At 39.1% G+C, this 20,903-nt stretch overlaps 2 protein-coding genes across 2 annotated transcripts; both read left to right on the top strand.

Moving 5' to 3' along the window:
* Positions 1–5,442: 5,442 nt before the first annotated feature.
* On the top strand, positions 5,443–6,567 carry LOC127674476 (melanoma-associated antigen B4-like). Its single transcript, XM_052170243.1, has one exon. The coding sequence runs from the start codon at positions 5,443–5,445 to the stop codon at positions 6,565–6,567; it is 1,125 nt and encodes a 374-aa protein (XP_052026203.1).
* Positions 6,568–7,264: 697 nt separating this feature from the next.
* On the top strand, positions 7,265–19,111 carry LOC127674475 (melanoma-associated antigen B3-like). Its single transcript, XM_052170242.1, has 3 exons — positions 7,265–7,282; positions 15,587–15,652; positions 18,023–19,111. The coding sequence occupies exons 1-3, from the start codon at positions 7,265–7,267 to the stop codon at positions 19,109–19,111; spliced, it is 1,173 nt and encodes a 390-aa protein (XP_052026202.1).
* The last annotated feature ends 1,792 nt before the right edge of the window (positions 19,112–20,903 follow it).

Raw genomic sequence — 20,903 nt, 5'->3', positions numbered from 1 at the left:
CCTTTACCTCATGTCTGTTTGTGTGCCTTCTCCTCCCTCTGCTCTTTCTTGGTCTCATAATAAAAGCACCCAATATTATTTTAAGAGTGCTCTTGCCAATAAACAAATTAACTTGTCTGGCCAAGATTATTATAACCAGGTATATTAAGCTCATGCTTATTCTGTTGTATATATCTAGGTATTTAAATGACAAAATATTTTTTCCTAGAAATCTGATGCTATGTTTTTACATGCGAAAACCCAAGTGAATTAGAAAACCATTAGCAAAATATAAATAATTAAATAGGCTCATAAAAATAGAAAATATTGTTGAACTATATAAATCAAAACAGTAATAAAAATCTATGGTATTTACAAAATATTTCCATAATAGCCAACTTTAAGTATTCATTATGCTGAATGATAAAAAACAACCAAGCCCTATAAAATACTTCTCTTCTGTTATAGTTTAGTACTACTTGTTTTAGAATAGAGAAGGGTACCTGCTAAAAGAACATCATCAAACTCAGAGACAAACACCAAAATCCATAAAATATCAAAATACAGTGGTTAATTAATAAATTGGTTGGGCCCAAGGAATGCAAAGAAACCACATTAAAAAAAACAACAACAACATGATTTAACTGATCATGTTGGTTTCTGCTTGTAAACCCATGACTGGGAGGCTAAACCAGAAAAAAAAAAAAAAAGGAAAAGATAAAACATTTGATCACAATCTTGGTGGGAGAAACTTTGGTGCCAATTTAACAATAGCCACTTTGTTAGTTGTCAGCAAAATCATAAGAGAATTGAATGTCCACATCATAAAATCATCAACAAACACAAAAATGTGAAATGTTAGAAAGGTACTTAATAAAGTATGGGAAAACATACGAAAACCATGCATAAATATGCCTGAATAAATGTGAGGAATGAACAGAGATAGTAAGTCCATAAGTAAAATAATAAAGTGTTGTAATTAGCATATAAGATAAACTCAGATATAGTCTCATCAGATGTAAGATAATTCATATGTATTCACATATAATATTGCAGATATAGGATATTCATACATATTTAAAAATAGATATAGGAATTAAAACTAACATAGCCTAGAAAATCATTATAGCTGAATGATAGCCTATCCATAGCCACACATCAAGATTTCAAGTTGCTATGTAATGTGTATGGAGTGGTTACTTACCCAAAGCCAAAGTGAGTATGAACTTGAGTTTCAGTGGGCCAGCAAGTGAACCCTGGTTGTAGTGAACACAAATGCAGTACAGTGGTATTGTGTGGAGACTGTAATCTAAAGTTCACAAAGTTAGAGCTATGAGCTGGTGTAACCAAAATGTTGCCCACACCCACCAAGAGCTTTTTTGATGAGCAGTATGAAGACTTATGGGAAAAGTCTGATTTAAAAACTCTTACCAGCAAGATGAACTCTAAGTCAAGGTGAACTTGGTCTTTCTAATGGTTTGAGAAATACAAATGCAGCCTGCATCTTAGTATCAAGGACCATGATAGGACACACTGAGAGAGAGGCTGTTAGATTTCAGCAACTAGATTGGCAGGAACCTCTTACCATCTGTACCAGCAGTTATGTGGACAGTGCCCAGAAATAGCTCTATATGTATATCTAGAGCAGTGAGCTGGTGAACTGGCAGACACAGCATCAGCTATTCAACCTGAAGTCTTCTGCTGTACCCCAATGTTAACTAATACTAATAATAGACAACTTGGTTTCATCTATTAGCTATCAAGTGTTATCAATTACCAATTAGAATGCATCGTAGAAAATACAATCATTCTTGACTGTAGCAATATTTAAAATGAAGCACTCAACCAACACCAACTACCTCTGCTAAACAAAATTACTCAAGCCTACCATATCTCTTTCTCTCAAGCCACATTTCCTTGATCATCTTCTGCTTAGTGACTATAACCTGCACAGATGTTGAGTCCTAACTTTAAACACTGTTCTGTATACCAAGACCAACTGAATCCTTTAACAAACTGCTAGATAGCATTTTGGCAAAAGTGACCTGCCTGCATCTGAGATACTGAAATTTACTACTTGGCAAATAATTAGAACATGTAACATAAAGTATGTCATTCTTGGCTGCAAAAATATCTAAAATGAACCTAAAATGAAACTTGCAAAAATGTGCAAGATCCTTTAGGTAAACTATAAAAATTTACTCAAACGTAGGAGGCATAAAATCCAACAGTCTATGTTTAGTCAGGAGAAATCTGTTATAAAGGTGTCAGTTCCACAATACAATATTTTACCAATACCTTCCAAAATATCAATCAATTTATGGCTACTGTTTCCATTGCCCAAAACCAACCACATAAAAATTTTAAAGGAATAAATGAAAATGACATCATGTAGATTAACAAAACAAGTGAGCCTTGAGAAACACTCAGCTGTCTGTTGAAACATTACCTGTGTGAAGGCAAGCTCTAGAGTGGAAATAACTGTTTATGCTTTAATATACAATAGATTACAGACTCAGATAGAAGAATAATTTTAAGTTCAGTCTTGTTTCTGTTCCATTATGCATTGGAAGAAAAAAGTCCTAGGCCATTAATAGAGTCTCACGTACAACTTAGGAGCCCATATGTTAGACCTGTGGAGGAATGACAGGACAGGATAAACATTTGGGTTGACCGAGTCAGTAAGTCCAGCCATTCTAATAACAACCACCTGAAAGCTCTTTACTGGTTGATTTGGTGAACTCAAAATGAGAATCCTATGTTATTTTATTATTCTCAACTTCAGAGAATCCAAAGAATGAACTAAAATGGAATAGGAAAAATGAAAGTGAATCGCATGTGACAGGGATATGAATGCATTTCTGAAACATTTGGAATGTTCATGATGTAAGTGGAAAAGAACTCCAGCTATAGCTTTAGGATTCTCATTTTTCTTCTCAGAATTTCTTCTCAGTTTAGGGAAGAATAATTAAAATCACAAAAGACAGGAATACACGGCTCTGCCAGCACTCCACATGACAATATAAGTTAAAAAAGAAGGACTACAAAGCACAAAGTAGCCAGGACCCCACAAACCTCCCTCAAATCCTCTGTGGACCAGCAATTTCCAGAAGCCATTACATCACGGATGCTCAAGAAATTAGTGATCAAATGAAGTGTATATACTCAGAAGTTGATATTCTGGGGCTTACAAGAGGGCCTCCAGTCCTTAGAGCCTATATGTTAGAGATCCAAACACAACAGAAACTAGACCTGGAAAGCCCTACCTATAATCAAAACTGTGCCTTATCAGGACTCTGAAAATATAAATTTTGGAAGATAGGTGAACAAGTTTCTATAGAAGCTGTGTTACAACAGTTCTAACTGAGGGTGTCATTCCCACAAAGAAAAGACTCAGAGTTGTAGCCACCATTTTTGTTATAACTCTACCCTTTATCCTACTTAGAACTCACAGGGGAGAAAGATCATTGATTTGAGACATTCAGACTCACCACAGAAACTAGAACAGGTTTTGAGCAAATGATTAATCAATTATCATTGTAATTCTTTGGAGACTCTCACCTTTAGGATTAAAACAGGACTAACAAAGCCCCATGGTTTCTGTTCCAAAGACTAGGTCTACGAGATCCCAGAAATCCCAGAAATCGAAGACCCTGACGTCAGCTTCACCTTCAGTCTTACTGGTGTGGGCTCTGGTCAGCTGAGTAAAAACATCCTAAGTGCTGTCAGGTGAGTAGATACATAATAGGACAAATCTGTGAGAGCCCAAATGCCTTTAAAGTCCTTTGAAAAATGCCATCTCCCATGCTCTGAAAAGATGACCTTGAATGACAAGGAAATAAAAGATGATAAGAATAAGGTGAAGAGACTCAAACACAACAGAAACTAGGCCCTGGAAAGCCCTATCTATAATCAGAGCTTCTCCTTATAAGGACTATGGAAACATATAAATATTAGAAATTACAAAAGCATGCACAACCATAATGCAGGATCAAGCCTGATCAAATTCTAGCATATAGAGAGGGAAGGTAGATATTAAATCTCACCCCTATCAGAAGTGCTATTGGCAATTGATAGCTACTGAAAGAGGAATAATCAGTTTCTCTTAAGAGTTTTGCTTCTAGCAAGTCTACTATGCTTCACTGGAAGGCCACATGCCCAGGAATATATGGGCAGCACAAACTGAACTTAAAGCATGGGAAAGAAGAGAGGAGATGAGCTTGTGTAAGTAGGGAAGAGTACATCTGGAAACATTTGAGGGAGGTGAATATGATCAAAACATACTACATGAAATTTTCAAAGAAATTGGAATAAGAGAGAGGAAGCTGGCATACTTTCAACTCTGGGGTTCTACTCAAAAGACCAGATAGATGCACAGTAATGGAGAAAGGGGTGAAAGTGTGAGACATTTGACTTCTGCTTCACCAGCCTGGGGCCAGAAGGGCTTTCTTGGTCTGAGAGATAGGGTCTCCTGTCAGGTGTTGTCAGAGACCTTAAAGGATAATCAGAATTAAAGCAGTAGCAAACTGAAATCCACTGTGAATCTTCCAAACTACAGTCCCACTCCACACCTGAAAAGGAGGCCACAAAGGCCCTGTTTCTGCTCTGGTCTCCAGAATCCCCACACATGGCAGGCAGTTAGGGCCAGAGGCAATACTTTTCCCTTGCTCTTCTCAGGAATGGAATCCCACCTAGGAAACTGGAGGGCTCAGAAGAGGGTAAGCTCTACCCCAATTAATATAAAGTCATGAAAATTAAAGAGGATTTCAATTAAGGGGTGGGACGGGGTGGCCATAGTGAAGTGCACCCCTCTACAGTGGCCTGAGTGTGTTAAGATAGGCCTAAAAGACTGTTGCTCCTAATATTTGCCATTGGGGAAACAGAGAGATGACATATTTGTTCTGAGGAGCCTGCCATTTCCATATAAAAGGCTCATAGTAGGACTTTGATCACAGTGGGAACTACACTCCTGGTAACAACAAGGGTCCCTGGTAACACCTCTTTGCCTGCACTAGTAATATGTGTTGCTCCTGAATGAGTGGTGGTGGTGATATACTACTTTTAATTTTCTTCCATGTGATACTAGGAAACACTGCACTGTTAATATCAGAACAGCAGACAGATGTGTTGGTATCCAGACTGTGCCAAAACCTCTTTAATGAATAAGGATCAATTACAGTCCATACTCCTATCTCAAGATGTCCAAAACCTAGCCATAGTCCATTCCCCTAACCAGAATTGATTTCCTTCACAGATTCCTCAGGACACAGGTTGCCCAGGACAATAGCAACAAGGCGAGTTCCCAAAAACTTGTTTAGGAAAGCAGCAGAAGCAGAGTGGGGAACTTGTTAAAAGGAAAGGTTCTCTCTGATATGGTGAAGATTATGGTGCTTATAGTGTCATTTTGCCCCCTCCAGATTTCTGCTTTCTGGGTCTCCTGACTACATCTTGAGCCAAGTCATCATGCCTAGGAGCCACAAGGGTAAAGGTCGCTCTCGTACCAAACGTCAAAATGTACAGGAGAGGAGCCAAAATCTTGATGTTGCTCATCCCACTGCAAAGGAGGAACCAACACCTTCTATTGGTCAAGGGGATCTCCCCAGGTCCCCTGATAGTTGCACTCACCAGGCTCTTCAGACAAATGTAGCCTCTATTTCTGATGACTTAAGTGTGCTCTCAGCAGGTGCTGTAGATGATGAAGCTTCTGGTATAAATGCAGCCTCTGTTTCTGACGACTTAAGTGTGTTCTCAACAGGTGCCGTAGTTGGTGAGACTTCTGGTATAAATGCTGAGGCTTCTGTTATAAGCTCTCTGCGACTGCAACGTCGTTCAGGCACCTTCATGACAGGCTCTACCACTCGTTCTGCCCGCAGAGATCCTCTCATCAGGAAGGCAAGTGTATTGATGGAGTTCGTGCTGGAAAAGTTTAGGATGAAAGAGCACTTTACACAGGAAGATATGTTGAAGGTGATTAACAGGAAGTACAAAGCTCTCTTCCCTGAGATCATTAGAAAAATATCTGTGTACCTGGAGATGGTCTTTGGCCTTGAGTTGAAGGAAGTTGATGCCAATTCTCATTCATATATGCTTGTGGGCATGTTGGGTCTCTCCACCGAGGGAAATCTGAGAGGCAGTAGTGGGTTACCCAAGACAGGGCTCCTGATGACACTCCTGGCTGTAATCTTCATGAATGGCAACATTTCCAGTGAGGACGACATCTGGGAATTCCTGAAAGTGGTGGGGATATATCCTGGAAGGGATCATCCAATCTTTGGGGAACCTAGGAAATTCATCACAAAAGATCTCGTGAAGGAAAATTATTTGGAGTACCACCAAGTGTCTGGCATTGATCCCCCAAAATATGTGTTCTTGTGGGGTTCCAGAGCCCATGCTGAAACCACGAAAATGAAAGTCCTGGAAGTTTTAGCTAAGATCAATGATGGTATTCCTAGTTACTTCCCTTGTCTTTATGAGGAGGCTCTGATTGATGAGGCTAATAGAGCAGCAAGGAGAGTTACAGCTGTGCCTGGCAATGCCACTGACAGTCCTCATTTAGGGTACATAACCCACAGCATCTCCTTTGTCTAGTTGCAACTGAGAGTTTTACACTCTGTTGAAGAGGAGTCCGTCTTCTCTATAGTAGAACACATTAGAAGCTAGTAGTAAAGTTTGTGTTTTATTGTGCTGCTATACATGAGCAAATTACAGATACTTTATACTTTGTTATGTTGCATATGATCTTTAACCAAAGTTAAGTGTCTTTTAACCAAAGTTAACCATCTCATTGTCTGTGTTTTGAAATATTTTTGTCTGGCCTGTTTATTGCTATTAAGATGAGTTAAATAATTTTAAACAAATAAATAAAGCCTAAGTAATTTCTTTTTACTAAATCATAAGATAGCATGGTCTTGGGAAAGTGACTTTTATATAACTGGTATCAGTAAATCTGTAATAAAAATAAAGTTGTTAATTCAAAGATTGCTGTATATTTTATCCTTTGCTTATAGTATTAATTGAAATAAATTTGGAATTAAATTTACTCAAATTGTATGAAAAATTGATTTGTTATAATTCAAATCTTTTAATCTTTTAAATACTTTGTTTTATATGAACATTAATTAAGCATCTGCTCTACATTGTAATATCCATTAATAGTACTAGAGCTGGTACAAGAAAAATTATATAATATCCTGACATCAAGTACATGTCAGAGAATGAGACAGTATGTAAGCTACAGAGACCAAGACAAAATGATGAAGAAGGGGTGTGATTGTGTGTACGGTATATGCCCATGAGGGTGCAGGTAAGTGCCCATGTACACATGAGGAATCTGGAGGAAGGCACTGGGCAGTTTACTTTAGCATTCTATGGTTTATTACTTTGATATGGAGTTGCACACTAAAGCTGGAGCTAAGATGATGGCAAGAAACTTTTATGTATCCTCCCATCTCTGCCTTTACAGAACTGGGGGAAATGTCCCATGTGTGACTATGTTTAGCTTTTGTACATGGGCACCAAAAGACAGTTTCTTATGTATACACAGTAAGCATCCTTGCTCTTTGGGAAGTTCTGTGCTGGTGCTGGTGCTGGTGCTGGTGCTTCTCACAAAAAGATCCAGCTTCATTCCATAGAATTTTAAAAGCAAAGAACTAAAATCTTATGAGAAAAATATTACAACATCCTATAGGAATTACTGCATGCAACATAAGAAGAATAGATAAAAGTGAGAATAAAGTTCCTGAGGCAAGGCACTTTGGATTTTAAAAACTTCAAGTCAATATAGTGTGATAAAATTTTTAAAGTAAACTGCATGGTCAGTTATCTGAGCCTATGAGTCTGATGAATAATATAAAGCCTTCATATGATATATCAGAACACTGAAAATTACTTAATGGAAAACTATTTTCTGAAGGAGGTTCTCTAAAATAAGGTTGTAATAGTATACATTGCCTTGACATTTGGTGGGTACAGCAAGACCTAAATGGCTTAAATATTTGTTTACTCTGTTTAAGATCACAATCCCACATGTACTTGCATTGCATATTGTATGATGTACTTCCTTGATTTTTATACCCCGACTCTTAGCAACTTTGCTTATTTACCAAGTGTGGCAAACCGCATGCGACCCTGTCTTTCAAGTAATATAAGACTCCCCAAACTATGAGTATAATAAAATGTAAATAATTAATTTCCATCTTATCTATATACTATCTAGTGTTGTATGTTTAAATATCACATAATCCTATTATGGAAATTCCTTTTTCACTCATACACAGAATAAACAGGTCCTTAAAACATGTTTATGAAGAATGTTGTAAGTGACAATCCAGAAAGAATGTGTATGTAGGAAAATCTATTGCCTTGTATGGGATACTATGAAAGTATCACAGTTGTTTAAATAGGATAAACTTATTTTCTCAAAACCTGGAAACCAGAAGTCCAATATAAAGATGTCAGCAGGTTTGATTTCCAGTGAAGTCTCTGTCAGCAGCCTATGTGGCATCTTCTTGCTGTCTCTATTGGAAGTCTGTTCATATGCTCATCCTTGGTTCATCCTTCTGTGTCCCAACATGTTCAAATAAGAGAATCCCAGTCCCATAGTATGTTTATTCCAAAAATTTAATTTAAAAAAATCTCATCTCCAAATATATCTTATTTTGAAGTACTAAACTACATGAATATTTCAGAGAAGAGATACAATAGTGGGAAATATTTATAAAAAGTACCGCCCCACCAGGCTCTTTACCAAATCCTTGTGGGTCTCACTCAGGGCAGCTCTCATTGTTGTAGTGAAGCCAATCTTTCCCAGCCAGCTTTTACAGCATCCCAGCTATATTTCCTCTCCATCATAGACTTTGTAAATGACAGGAGTCCCGTGCTCCTGCTCTGCACCCAAACACCTGGTAAAGCATGACTCTTAAATAGTTAACCAAATATCTTTATGTATATAAAACTCACAATTACATAATGCTAATTTACAATGATAACGTTTTTTCCTAATATTTCTATCCTCTCCAAAACACCAGAAATACATCTGAAGCAATCTGGATATCTGGGTCTCTCTCTGCCCTCCTCATCTGGACCACCAAGCCTCTCTCCTCCCCTCAATTCTCTTAGCTCCTCCTCTTTTTTCCCCTCCAATCACTGGCCTCTCACTGCCTCCATGTGAATAGATAGGGAATATCTTGCCTCGTTAGGGTCACACCTAGGTATGACATATTATTTGGGACTATTGTGAAGGGTGTCATTTCCCTAATTTCTTTCTCCTCTTGTTTATCCTTTGAGGAGAGGAAGGCTACTGATTTGCTTGAGTTAATTTAATATCCAGCTACTTTGCTGAAGTTGTTTTTCAGCTTTAGGAGTTCTCTGGTGGAAGTCTTAGGGTCGCTTAAGTATACTATCATATCATCTGCAAATAGTGATATTTTGACTTCTTCCTTTCCAATTTGTATACCTTTGACCTCTTTTTGCTGCCTGATTGTTCTGGCTAGGACCAAGTACTATACTGAATAGATAGAGAGAGAGTGAGCAGCCTTGTCTGGTCCCCGATTTTAGTGGGATTGCTTCAAGTTTCTCTTCATTTAACATAATGTTGGTTACCAGTTTGCAGTATATTGCTTTCACTATGTTTAGGTATGGGCCTTGGATTCCCAATCTCTCCAAGACTGTTATCATGAAGGGATGCTGGATTTTTTCAAAAGCCTTTTCAGTATCTAATGAAATGACCATGTTTTTTTTTCCTTTAGTTTGTTTATGTAGTGGATTACATTGACAGATTTCCATATATTGAACCATCCCTGCATCCCTGGGATGAAGCCTACCTGATCATGGTGAATTATAGTTTTGATGCATTCTTGGACTCAGCTGGCCAGGATTTTGTTCAATAATTTTGCATCAATGTTCATGAGGGAGATGGTCTAAAGTTCTCCTCCCTTGTTTGGTCCTTGTTTGGTTTAGGTATAAGTGTTATTGTGGCTTCATAGAATGAGTTGGGTAGTGTTCCTTCAGTTTCTATTTCATGGAAAAGTTTGAAGAGTTGATCGGTATCAACTCTTCTTTGAAGATCTGATAGAATGCCCTGTTAAACCCAGCTGGTCCTGGGCTTTTTTTTTTATGGGAAACTATTAATGACTGCTTCTATTTCCTCAGGGCTTATGTGACTATTTAGATGATTTATCTGATCCTGTTTTAATGTTGGCACCTGGTATGTATCTAGAAATTTGTCCGTTTCATCCAGGTTTTCAAACCTTGTTGAGTATAAGCTCTCGTAGTAGGATATGATGATTTTTTGAATTTCCAGTTTCTGTTGTTATGTCTACCTTTTCATTTCTGATTTTATTAATTTGGGTAGTGCCTCTGTGCCCTCTGGTTAGTCTGGCTAAGGGTTTATCTATCTTGTTGATATCGTCAAAGAACCAGCTCCTTGCTTTGTTGATTCTTTGTATGGTTCTCTTTGTTTCTACTTGGTTGATTTCAGCCCTAAGTTTGATTATTTCCTGCCATCTACTCCTCCTGGGGATATTTGCTTCCTTTTGTTCTAGAGCTTTCAAGTGCACTCACTGTCAAGCTGTTAGTGTAAGCTCTCTCTATTCTCTTTTTGGAGGCACTCAGAGCTATGAGTTTTCCTCTTAGCACTGCTTTTATCGTGTTCTGTAAATTCTTGTATGATGTGTCTTAATTTTCATTAAATTCTAAAAAGTCTTTAATTTCTTGCTTTATTTCTTCCTTGACCAAGCTATCATTGAGGAGAGCATTGTTCAAGGTCTATGTGTATGTGTGTTTTCCATTGCTTTTGTTTGAGCTTAAAACCAGCTTTAGGTTGTGGTTATCTGATAAAATTCATGGAATAATTTCAATATTTCTGTATCTGTTGAGGCCTGTTTTATGACCAATTATATGGTCAATTTTTGAGAAGGTACCATGAGGTTCTGAGAAGAAGGTATATTCCTTTGCTTTAGGGTGGAAGGCCTTGTTGGGCATCAATGGGAGGAATGGTTCTTCGTCAAGTAAAGGTTCAACAGAGGCCTGAACAATGGGAAACCGAGTGGAGGGTGAGGGAGTGTGTTGGGTGGAGAGGCATATACATGGAGGCAGGGGGAAGGAGGAAGGGGAGGATTTGAGGGTCTTAGGGGAGGGGGATATCGGGAAAGGTTTTACCATTGGCAATGTAAATGAAGACAATATTCAATAAAAATAAATAAATAAATAAATAAATAAATAAATAAATAAATAAATAAATAAATAAAAAGGAAATATCTTGCAACAAGATACAATAAAAATTATAATGGACCTGTGGATTGGATCATGATTAAGTTTTATTTAACAGCTAATATCTACTTATACCATGTTTGTCTTTCTGGGTCTCTTGCCTCACTCAGAGATGCTAAGTAACAACAGGTACTCTGGGGGAATGTATGAACCTCCTTGGGAAGGGAAAATAGACTAGATTTTATGGGTGGACTGGGAGCAAGTGGGAACAGAAACAGGAAGGATCAAATGAAGGAGGGAGGGTCAGAAGGAGAGAGTATGGGGAGAGCTGACTAGAATTGGGGGTGTGTGTAGACAATATGGAATCCTAATGTAGTGAAATTTTTCTTGGAACCTATGAGGGATTCTATTGCTGTGAAGAGACACCATGACCACAGCAACTCTTATGAAGAAAAACATACAGTTTCAGAGCTTTAGTCCATTATTATCATGGTAAGGAAGCATGGTGGCATGCAGCAGACATGGTGCTGGAGAAGGAGTTGAGAATTCTACATCTGGATACATCTGGATATACAGGTGACACTAGGGCTGGCTTGAGCATCTGAGATCTCAAAACCTTCACCCCAATGACACACTTCCTCCAACAAGGCCACACCTCCTAATAGTGTCTCTTCCTATGAGCCTATTGGGGCCATTTCATTCAAATCATCACAGTAACCTCAGTAAGGACTCCTAGTGATGGAAGCTATGAAACCTGAACAGGCCATCTTCTGTAACTGGCAAGGCTTCCAGTGGTGGGGCTGATATAGCAACCCAGCTTTGAAATGTTGGACCTACAACTGTGCTGCCTACAAGTTATGCTGTGGCAATAGTGGCTCAGAGATTGTGGGAGTAGCCAACCAATGGCTGGTCTAACTTGAGACTCATACCACAAGATGTAGCTCATGTTTGACATTGCCTGTATAGTCAGGAAGAGGAAGCTGGGTGGCCCAGTGACATAAGGTAGAACCAAATACAATTAGCAAAAAATAAGTAAATATATTAAATAATTAATTAAAGTTAATGACTAAAAGTAAAATAATAAAAGTAAAAGTAAATATAGTAAAATAAATAATAAATAATAAAAATAATAAAACAAATATTTTTGAAGTAAAAATAAATAAAGGTGAATGAATAAATAAATAAGAATAAATAAAAGAAAAAGAAAGAAAAAACAAAAATGTCAATGAAATGGTTCCTAAGAATATTCTGCCATACTCATAGATTGATTCCTAGCCCAACTATCATCAGAGAGACTTCTTCCAGCAATTGATGGGAGCAAGTGCAGGGAGCCATAGCCAAACATTAGACAGAGCTCAGGGAGCCCTGCAGTAGAGGTAAAGGAAGGATTGTAGAAGGCACCAGGATTGAGGAAACCAGGAGAACACAGCCCACTGAGTCACCTCAGGGCTCATAGAGGCTTGCAGGAACTGAAATGGCAATCAAGGAGCCTGCAGGGGTCTTTGCTAGATCCTCTGCATATATTCTGTGGTTTTTTAACTTGGTGTGTGTGTGTGTGTGTGTGTGTGTGTGTGTGTGTGTGTGTGTATGTGTGTGTGTAAAACTCCTAAGGAACTGGGGTATCTCTGACCCTTTCTCTTGCCTGCTCTTGGGAGCTTTTCCTCCTCCTAGGTTTCCTCATTCTGCCTTGAGATTAAGATCTGTGCCTAGTCCTATTTCATCTTGTTATGCCATGTACAGTTGGTATCCCTGGGAAGCCTGCTCTTTTCTACAGGGAAACAGAGGAGCAGTCGATCTGGGGTAGAGAGAGTTGGTGGTAGAGGAGACTTAGATGAATGGAGTGGGGGGGGAGGCTACTGTCAAGATTTATTTTATGAGAGGAGAAGGAAAAATTTAATGAACAAGAATAAGAATATTTTCACTTTCTCCCCATATACTAGAATACAAACTTAAATGGACATTCTTTGCATATTACCAGATAGTTTCCATTTGGTAAAAGCACTATTCCTTTGAGGTTAGAAGTATAGAAGCCATTATGTTAATATAGATTTGTTTGCCTAGAACGCTATTGAATATGCTTATCTAGTAGAGTATCTTAAATATATTTTGTTTAAATTGAAGGGAAGTCTAGATTTTTTATGGGATGAAATGAATGTAAGCAAAATGCAGATTTGGAAGTATAGTTGAGAGGCATTGAAGAACGTGATAATCAACAAAACTCTAGGTGATGAATAAGCCCAATATTCAAATTAAATAAGATGTGTCATAAAGGGGAAGAATCTAATTCTACTTGATAAAACAAAATTTAGCAGGTTTTTTTCAGAACATTTCATTTTATCTGACATAACTCATAGAGGATGGCAATATTATCCAGTACAAAATTACTATACCTGCCATTCATTAACTACTAAAAATTTGGCAGTTACCATGAAAGGTGTTTTATACATGACATATTCAATTATCGTATAAAGCTAGTTTTTTAGTTAGGTCTCAATAATAGGATAGTATTGACTAGGTAGCTTTAACAAAAATAATTTACTACTTAATGTCATGTAGGACACAAAGCTAATGCCTAAGACAAAGAGCTAGCCAATTGAGTACCTGGTAACTGCTTAACATATTACCTTTATTGCTTCATTCTCATATAGTGTAGAGTGAGACACAATATTCTGGTCTTTTCTCACAAGGGATGTAATTTATCATAAAGTTTCTATCCTTATTGTTTAATCTAATTGTTATCAAGTGTAGTGGCACATATCTTTAATTTTAATACTTGGGAGGTTGGATCCACCTCTGGGCAGGCAGATCTCTTTGAGTTCAAGACCAGCCTGGTCTATAAAGTAAGCTCCAAGCCAGCCAAGGATACACAGTGAGACCCTGTTTCAGAAGCAAACACCTAAATAAAAGTACCTTCCTAAGGTCCCAATCACTCGTATTGTTACATTAGCAGTTATTTTTCAACTTCTTAGTTGTATGTGGTAGTGTTATTCTGTAATTTAAGCTGTACATGAAGATATGTCTGGAGAAATGCAATTTCAAGTCCAGTCTAGGCTGCAAAATAAGTTCATTACCAACCTGAGAAATTTACCCAAACATTATTTTAAAATGGAAATTTTGAAGCAGAATGCTAGGAAAGTTACTCAGTGATATTGTGCTTGCCTGGTTTGCAGAAGGCCCTGGACATTATACCCCTGTATCTTTCAAATGCAAATACAAACAAAAGAATAAAATGAATCAGCACATATAAATTAAAAAAAAAACAGAAAGACTGAGTCCATAACAAAGTTAAATAGACTTGCTTGTATGATAAATAAGCAAAACAAATCTCAAGTTTCAGGGGAGGAGAGATGGGTTAACAGTTAAGAGGACTTAGTGCTCTTGCAGAGGATCCAGGTTCAGTTTCCAACAACAACGAAGTGCCTGACAACCTTATGGATCTCCAGTTCCAGGGGCCCTGATGTTTTCTTTTGACCTCTATCAGCACCACACACACATAGGTTGTGCATACTCATACAAATACAGACACTCACACATAAATAGAAAATAAAAATAAGTTTAAAAATAATTTCGAGATTTGTATGATATTAAATGTTGGAGCAAGAACAGACTTCTAGTCTGACTCAATCTAGGTCCCGTGTGTGCTTCTCCTCTTGTTACAGCGAAGCTGACTTTTTGGTGTTTGTTTTTCCCCTCACTACTTTTGTTTTAAATTAGATATATTTTTATTGAAATTTTTGTATCTTTAAATCTTTCCCTTAATTGTAACCCAGATAATTTAAAAACACAGTGTGTGCTCAAAATACTGGATTGGATTCGCTGCTAGAGTAAAAAGAATATGAACATAAATGCGGGGTTTGGCTAAGAAAAATAAAGGTGGGAACTGGTAATATGGATAAGGAATGTATAAATATGTATTTTCTCTTAAAGTTTCTTCGTATTCTAAGTCCTCTTCCTTGATCTTCAACTCTACTTTCTTCTCCCTAAACTCCAAAGATACACCCCAGCTTTTCCCAATATTTGAAGGAGGATACTACTTGTGAATATTTACAGATGTGGCATCTGCTGTCAAACCTTTAAAGAGACAGGAGCCAAGATAAAGTTTGGCCTAATTACAGACTTGGGGCTAATTACAAATTGTGCAGAAACTTTATTTCTGAGTTAGCTCAAAGTTAGTGACGTCTAGACGGAGGATTTCAAAAGGCATGATTCACAGTATGGTGGAGTGACAGAGAGAATCCACTAAAATCACTTCAAGGATTAAATGTCCAATCTGCTTTTAAAACTGAGAAACTACACACCCCATGCCACAGGGGGCGCCAGAGAGGCGGGGCTTCCAGGTCGCCTCTCTCCAAGGTCCTTTCGTTTCCCTTGGCGATAGCGGTTACTTCCTTCTTCACAGTTTGAGGACCGGGAGGTGCTGAGGAGGCTTTCCGAGGCCTGTTACTCAACAAAACTAGGAAACAAGGTGAGGAGTTTCTGAGGCTGAGAAACAGCCTTCTCAGAACGGAGTTGGCTTTTGGTCTCGCCTTCGGTCCTTTAGGACTTCCCTTTACCACCAACGGCTCCCTTCTCAGTATAGTCCCACCTCAAAAATGAGGGCCCTTACACCACTAGGTCCTACGCATAGGCCGCTTGTTGACAGCCTTGGTTTACCTCAGGATTAAGCCCTCCTTCTCTATCCCTGAGAGCTTCCCTCTCTGTCACCCCTGCCTCCTCTCCCTGTCTTTGCTACTGTTCCCTACCGAACCCCTGCCCACAGCTCATGTAACCCCGGAGTGACCTTCCGGCTTTTCCCTTAGTTCAGCGCCATTTCAGAAGGCAGCCAGTTCTTAAAAGCGATATTGTTCTTAGTCTGTATTCTCACCCTACTGGAAGCCTGGAATTTATTTTCAGTTTTGTCCCATCTCAAAAAACAGCCAAGGTCCACTAAGTATTTTCTAACTGCCACTCTGCCAACGTTAAAGAAGAGGACCTGTCCCCCCCAGGAAAAAGCGCCCCTTTTAACAGCTTTGCTCCAACTCAGAGGAGCACCTTTATCTCACAGTATAGAATATTTTTTCCTAATTTTATCCACTGCTGAAAACACTCAGAGCAGTGAACACCATTTTTTATGTTGTTATTTTTTAATTAATTTACTTTTGAGATTATCACAGCATTCCACCATTTCCCTTCCTTCCTTTTTTGTTTTCCAAACACTTCCAATGTACCCACCTTGCTCTCTTTCAAATTCATGGCCTCTTTTTCTTTAATTATTATTGTTATTGGCGGGGGTGTATGTATTACTAAACACATAAATACAGTGTGACTTGTTATATGCATATAATGTTACACGCATGCTTATTTTCAGGGCTAAGTGTAGACAAATTTGACCTGAACAAGAAGGATACCAACAGCTATGGTAATGTACAAGGAAGAAAGGTCAGGAGTCTCCAACCCCAGACAAAAACTACAGTCAGTGACCACCAATTTTATCTATCTTTGTGCAGTATGAATACTATTTCTCCCTTCCCTGCCACACACTCCCTTTTTCTCAGACTCTGCTATCCCCACTAAAGAATCCACACTACACCTCAGGAAGCTAAGGAGTATTCACACTAGAGAACACCGCAGGGGAAAAAAAACATCATTAATAATAGTTTACCTTATTTTCAATTTAGAAAAGCCCTGAGAAGAATGGGCGAATTTAAATATGTTCTTTTATGCTTTAAGGGGTTCAAAAATGGACCAGTCAATAAAAATGTGGAGCCAGCAAAATTTTAGTAGAGGAAAGAACCCTATACTAACAATAGAAAAGGCAGAAAACCATAGCTGGATATACTCACAAAGACCCCATTTGAGGGTCTGAGAAAGCCAAGCATGGGTGTCCAGTGGATATGTACACTCTGTGATTATTAGAGACCCAAGGCTCTCAACCTGAGGGGAAAGGACAGTCATGTCAGCAAAAGGGGTAACACTATGTTATGTAGAGAATGAAAAAAAGCCTCAAGTGACTGCTTAGTGAATTACCCATCCCAATACAGTTGGGAAGCTCTCAGACTGCCACTGCCATCAATCTCTTGAGGAACAAGCATGGCTATTATGTTAACTACTATAAGAAGGGTCTTAAGAGTAATGAGATCTTTAGAGTGATCAGAAATTCCATTAGTCAGATAAGTATTCCAAGTATGGGCAGAAATCAAGAACTCCATAGGAGCAATCAGGGTACTTCTCCCATGCTAGGAACCTAGATTTTCTGTGTAGTATTAATGGGTCAGGCCTTCATTTACTCCCATGCTATAAGGCTGTAGCTGAAATAGTAGAGAGGGATTTGGGTTAGAGAAAATGGCCTAAAGATGTCTACACTACAGTTTAAGTACTATGTTGGGTGTGTGACAGGGAAGGGACAACTATTACTCAAACTTCACAGAGAGATAAAAATGGTGGTCACTGACTGTAGTTTTTGTCTAGGGTTGGAGCCTCATGAGCTTTCCTCCTTCCATATACAACAGAGTATCACAGAGAAAGAGTTGGCAAGTGGTAGAGGACAGAGGCTAAGGATTTCCAAGAATTTGCATGAAGATTGACATGGGGAACTAAGTGTGTATCCACAGTTCTAACAGCAGAAGGCATGAATGTCATCCCCCTGCATGCAGCCAAGCCCAGCACTGTTAGGGATGATAGGCTATGACATAAGATTACTCTTCCTTCTTTCTTAAGGAGCAGGCAGTTAAGAATAGAAGGCTAGTAGGTTCCTAAAGAAGTGTTCTCATAGAAACATGAAGAAGCAGACTTAGTTAAACACAAGGAGGACTCCGCCTAATGAAATTCTCATATACTTTCATTTTTCTCTCATCAGGTATCTGCATCACCAGCATCCGACAGATACATCTTGCTATTGTCACTAGCCAGGGTCATCATGCCTCGTGGTCAGAAGAGCAAGCACCATGCTCAGGAGAAACAGCTCCAAACCCAAAGTGAGGCTCAGGCTTGTGGAAATGATCAGGCAACAGCAGAAGAAAAACCAAAGGCAGCAAGAGAGTCCTCTGCTGCCTCACAGAGGCAGCCTAGGGCTAAGTCTTCCAGCACTCCCAAGGCAAGTCAGAAAGCAACACCATCTGCCAAAATTATTCTGAGTAGTTCTTCCTCAGAATCAGATGAAAGTTCCTATGAGGACTTTGAGCCAAGTATGCAAAAGGAGCGCCCTTTTCTGCACCAAGATCTGATAGCAAGGAGGGTGGCAATCGTGTTACAGTACCTGCTCCACAACTACAATTTGAAGCAGCTCACGACCAAGGAAGAAATGCTGAAGGTTATCACCAAGAAGTATGAAAAAGACTTTCCTGAGATCCTCAGGAAAGCCTCTGAGAAGCTCGAGGATGCCTTTGCAGTGGAAGTGAGGGAAGTCAACTCCAGTCAGCCCTCATACAACCTCATCAGCAAGCTGAAACTCCCCAACAATGGGAGGATCCGTGCAGGCAAAGGCTTACCCAAGACCGGTTTCCTGATGAGTGTCCTGGGCATCATCTTCATTCAGGGCAACTGCGCCAGTGAAGAAGACATGTGGGAAATCCTGAAGAAGAAGCAAATCTACCCAGGGAAGAAGCACCGCATCTTTGGTGAGCCACGGAAGCTCATGACCCAGTATTTGGTGAAGCTGAAGTACCTGGAGTACCGGCAGGTGGCCGACAGTGATCCTCCACGCTACGAGTTCCTGTGGGGTCCCCAAGCCCATGCTGAAACAAGCAAGATGAAAGTCCTGGAATATTTGGCTAAGATCAACAAAACAAAGCCTAGTGCCATCTCAGCCCTTTACCAAGAGGCTTTGAAAGATGAGCAGGAGAGAGCAGAAGCCAGGGATGAAGATAATACTGACACCACTGACCAGTCTACTGAAGATTCCCCGGAAAAATCTCCAGCAGCTTCTACCACCCCTGTTGATGCTTGAAGTTGTCCTGCCATCAAGAGATTTTCTTGAAAGTACAAAATAATCTTAAGAGTTAGTAAGTCAGTAAACTGGGACTAGCAGGGAATTATCAACATGGTTAAGCCTAGTTTCCTTTAACTGCTTTCTTTCTTTGGTTTGGTAAAGTTAAATGTAATAAATGCAAGAAAATATTTTTCCTGGCTTGTAAAATACATAGATAAAAGTCAAGTGTTTATGAATTATACGTTGTGTTTATTTATCTGCGACAAACATATATTATGTTCAGAAGTCCACGTAAAGGTCTTAGAAAGGTAATATAATGATCCAGTCTCCAATCTTAGACTTTTTGAGCCAAATTCTGCAGTTGTGCCAGTAGAACTGAATTTTCCCTTTCTGAGTTAATGTAAAGTAAAAATGGTGTAAGGTTTATGGTGCTTTCTTACAAAAGCAATCAAGTTGAAGTTCTTTGAGCAAGGCATGTGGTGGATATGGAAGAGTCAAATTCCAATGTAATTTTCATCTGTCAGTCATGTAGGTGTTGGGCTAACTGGACTTTTAAAGTAGTGAATAAATACCATGACCTTACATGGTATACCTTGGAGTTTAGGGTCAAAATTCTGTAAGTCTATGCTAGCAGCTCATATAAAATATACACTGGGGTTGGGGTGGAATAGAAGTGTAATCACCTCAATTGACATTTAATTTTCACAGTTCTGGATACGGAAAAGTGCAAGATCAAGGTGACCCAGTTTATAAATAACGCTACTCTTATTTACGATTTTGAGGGTGGGCAAGAACAGGGAAGTAAGTAAGGAATGGACAAAGTTAAAGGGCAAGTGAAGAAAGGGAAGGAAGGCAGTGGGAAATAAGGAGGAAATGAGTCAGTCAGTCAGGGAGAGGAAAAGTAAAAAGAGGATGAAGAGGCGACTACAAGATTGAGTGAGAAAAAGCTATACTCTTCCTTGTTTTAGCATAACTGACACTAAAATTGGAGGTAAGGCTCTCACTCTACCCTAAATGGGATGTTTTCATCAAACCCTTCCCCTAAGGGCTCAGAAATTTATGTGAAAGAGGGTGCAAAATTATCTTAAGAGCTAGAGGTAGTAGTTGAGTCCAAGGAAACATTGTTTCAGACACAACTGGAAGGATGTACATATGAACACAGAAAGACTGTGGTGGCATGCATATGTCTTTGGGTTCCAGTTTTACTTCTTTCCTTAGGGTGTCCAGGCACTATTCTACACCAGGCAGGGAAGGATAGAGTCCAGACCCTATGTGCCAGCAAGATCCAGTCCAGCAGTGAATGCAGGCATAGGGGCAGGGGGTATTTCTCCATTTTTCCCAGTGTTACAGTTCTTTCAGATGACATTCAACTAAACAGCTCTCTCAGACTGTATCCAAAAAAAAAGGGTGGACTTTTTACTGGGTGAACAAGGGCTATACTGTATAAACCTTGGAAAGTGGGGAAGGGATTCTTCTCAGGATGAAATTTCATTACTGAGGTTTAAGGTGCTGCCTTAAGGGCCTTATTTGCATAGAGAGGCATTCCAGGAAGTTGAGCCTGTAATTTCACTTATGTGACATTCCTGGGGTAGAGTGGGGGGGCGTTGGGCTCCCCAGATAAGGTAGAGAAGAGGAATCCCTGCTGTCAAAAGGAGCCCTCCATTTTGTGCTGAGCTCAGGGGAGATGTCCAGACATGGTGGACTACTACCTTTAAATAGCAGGATTTTTCAACATCCATTGACAGCATTTGACATGTACTGTGAAAAGAAGATCCTAATTCATAAGAACATACTAGGTTATCTTGATTTT

Source organism: Apodemus sylvaticus, chromosome X (assembly GCF_947179515.1).
Source record: "Apodemus sylvaticus chromosome X, mApoSyl1.1, whole genome shotgun sequence".
In the NCBI taxonomy this organism is placed as follows: Eukaryota; Metazoa; Chordata; class Mammalia; order Rodentia; family Muridae; genus Apodemus; species Apodemus sylvaticus.
Note: the sequence above shows the minus strand (reverse complement) of the source record. Positions and strands in the feature narration are given on the sequence as shown.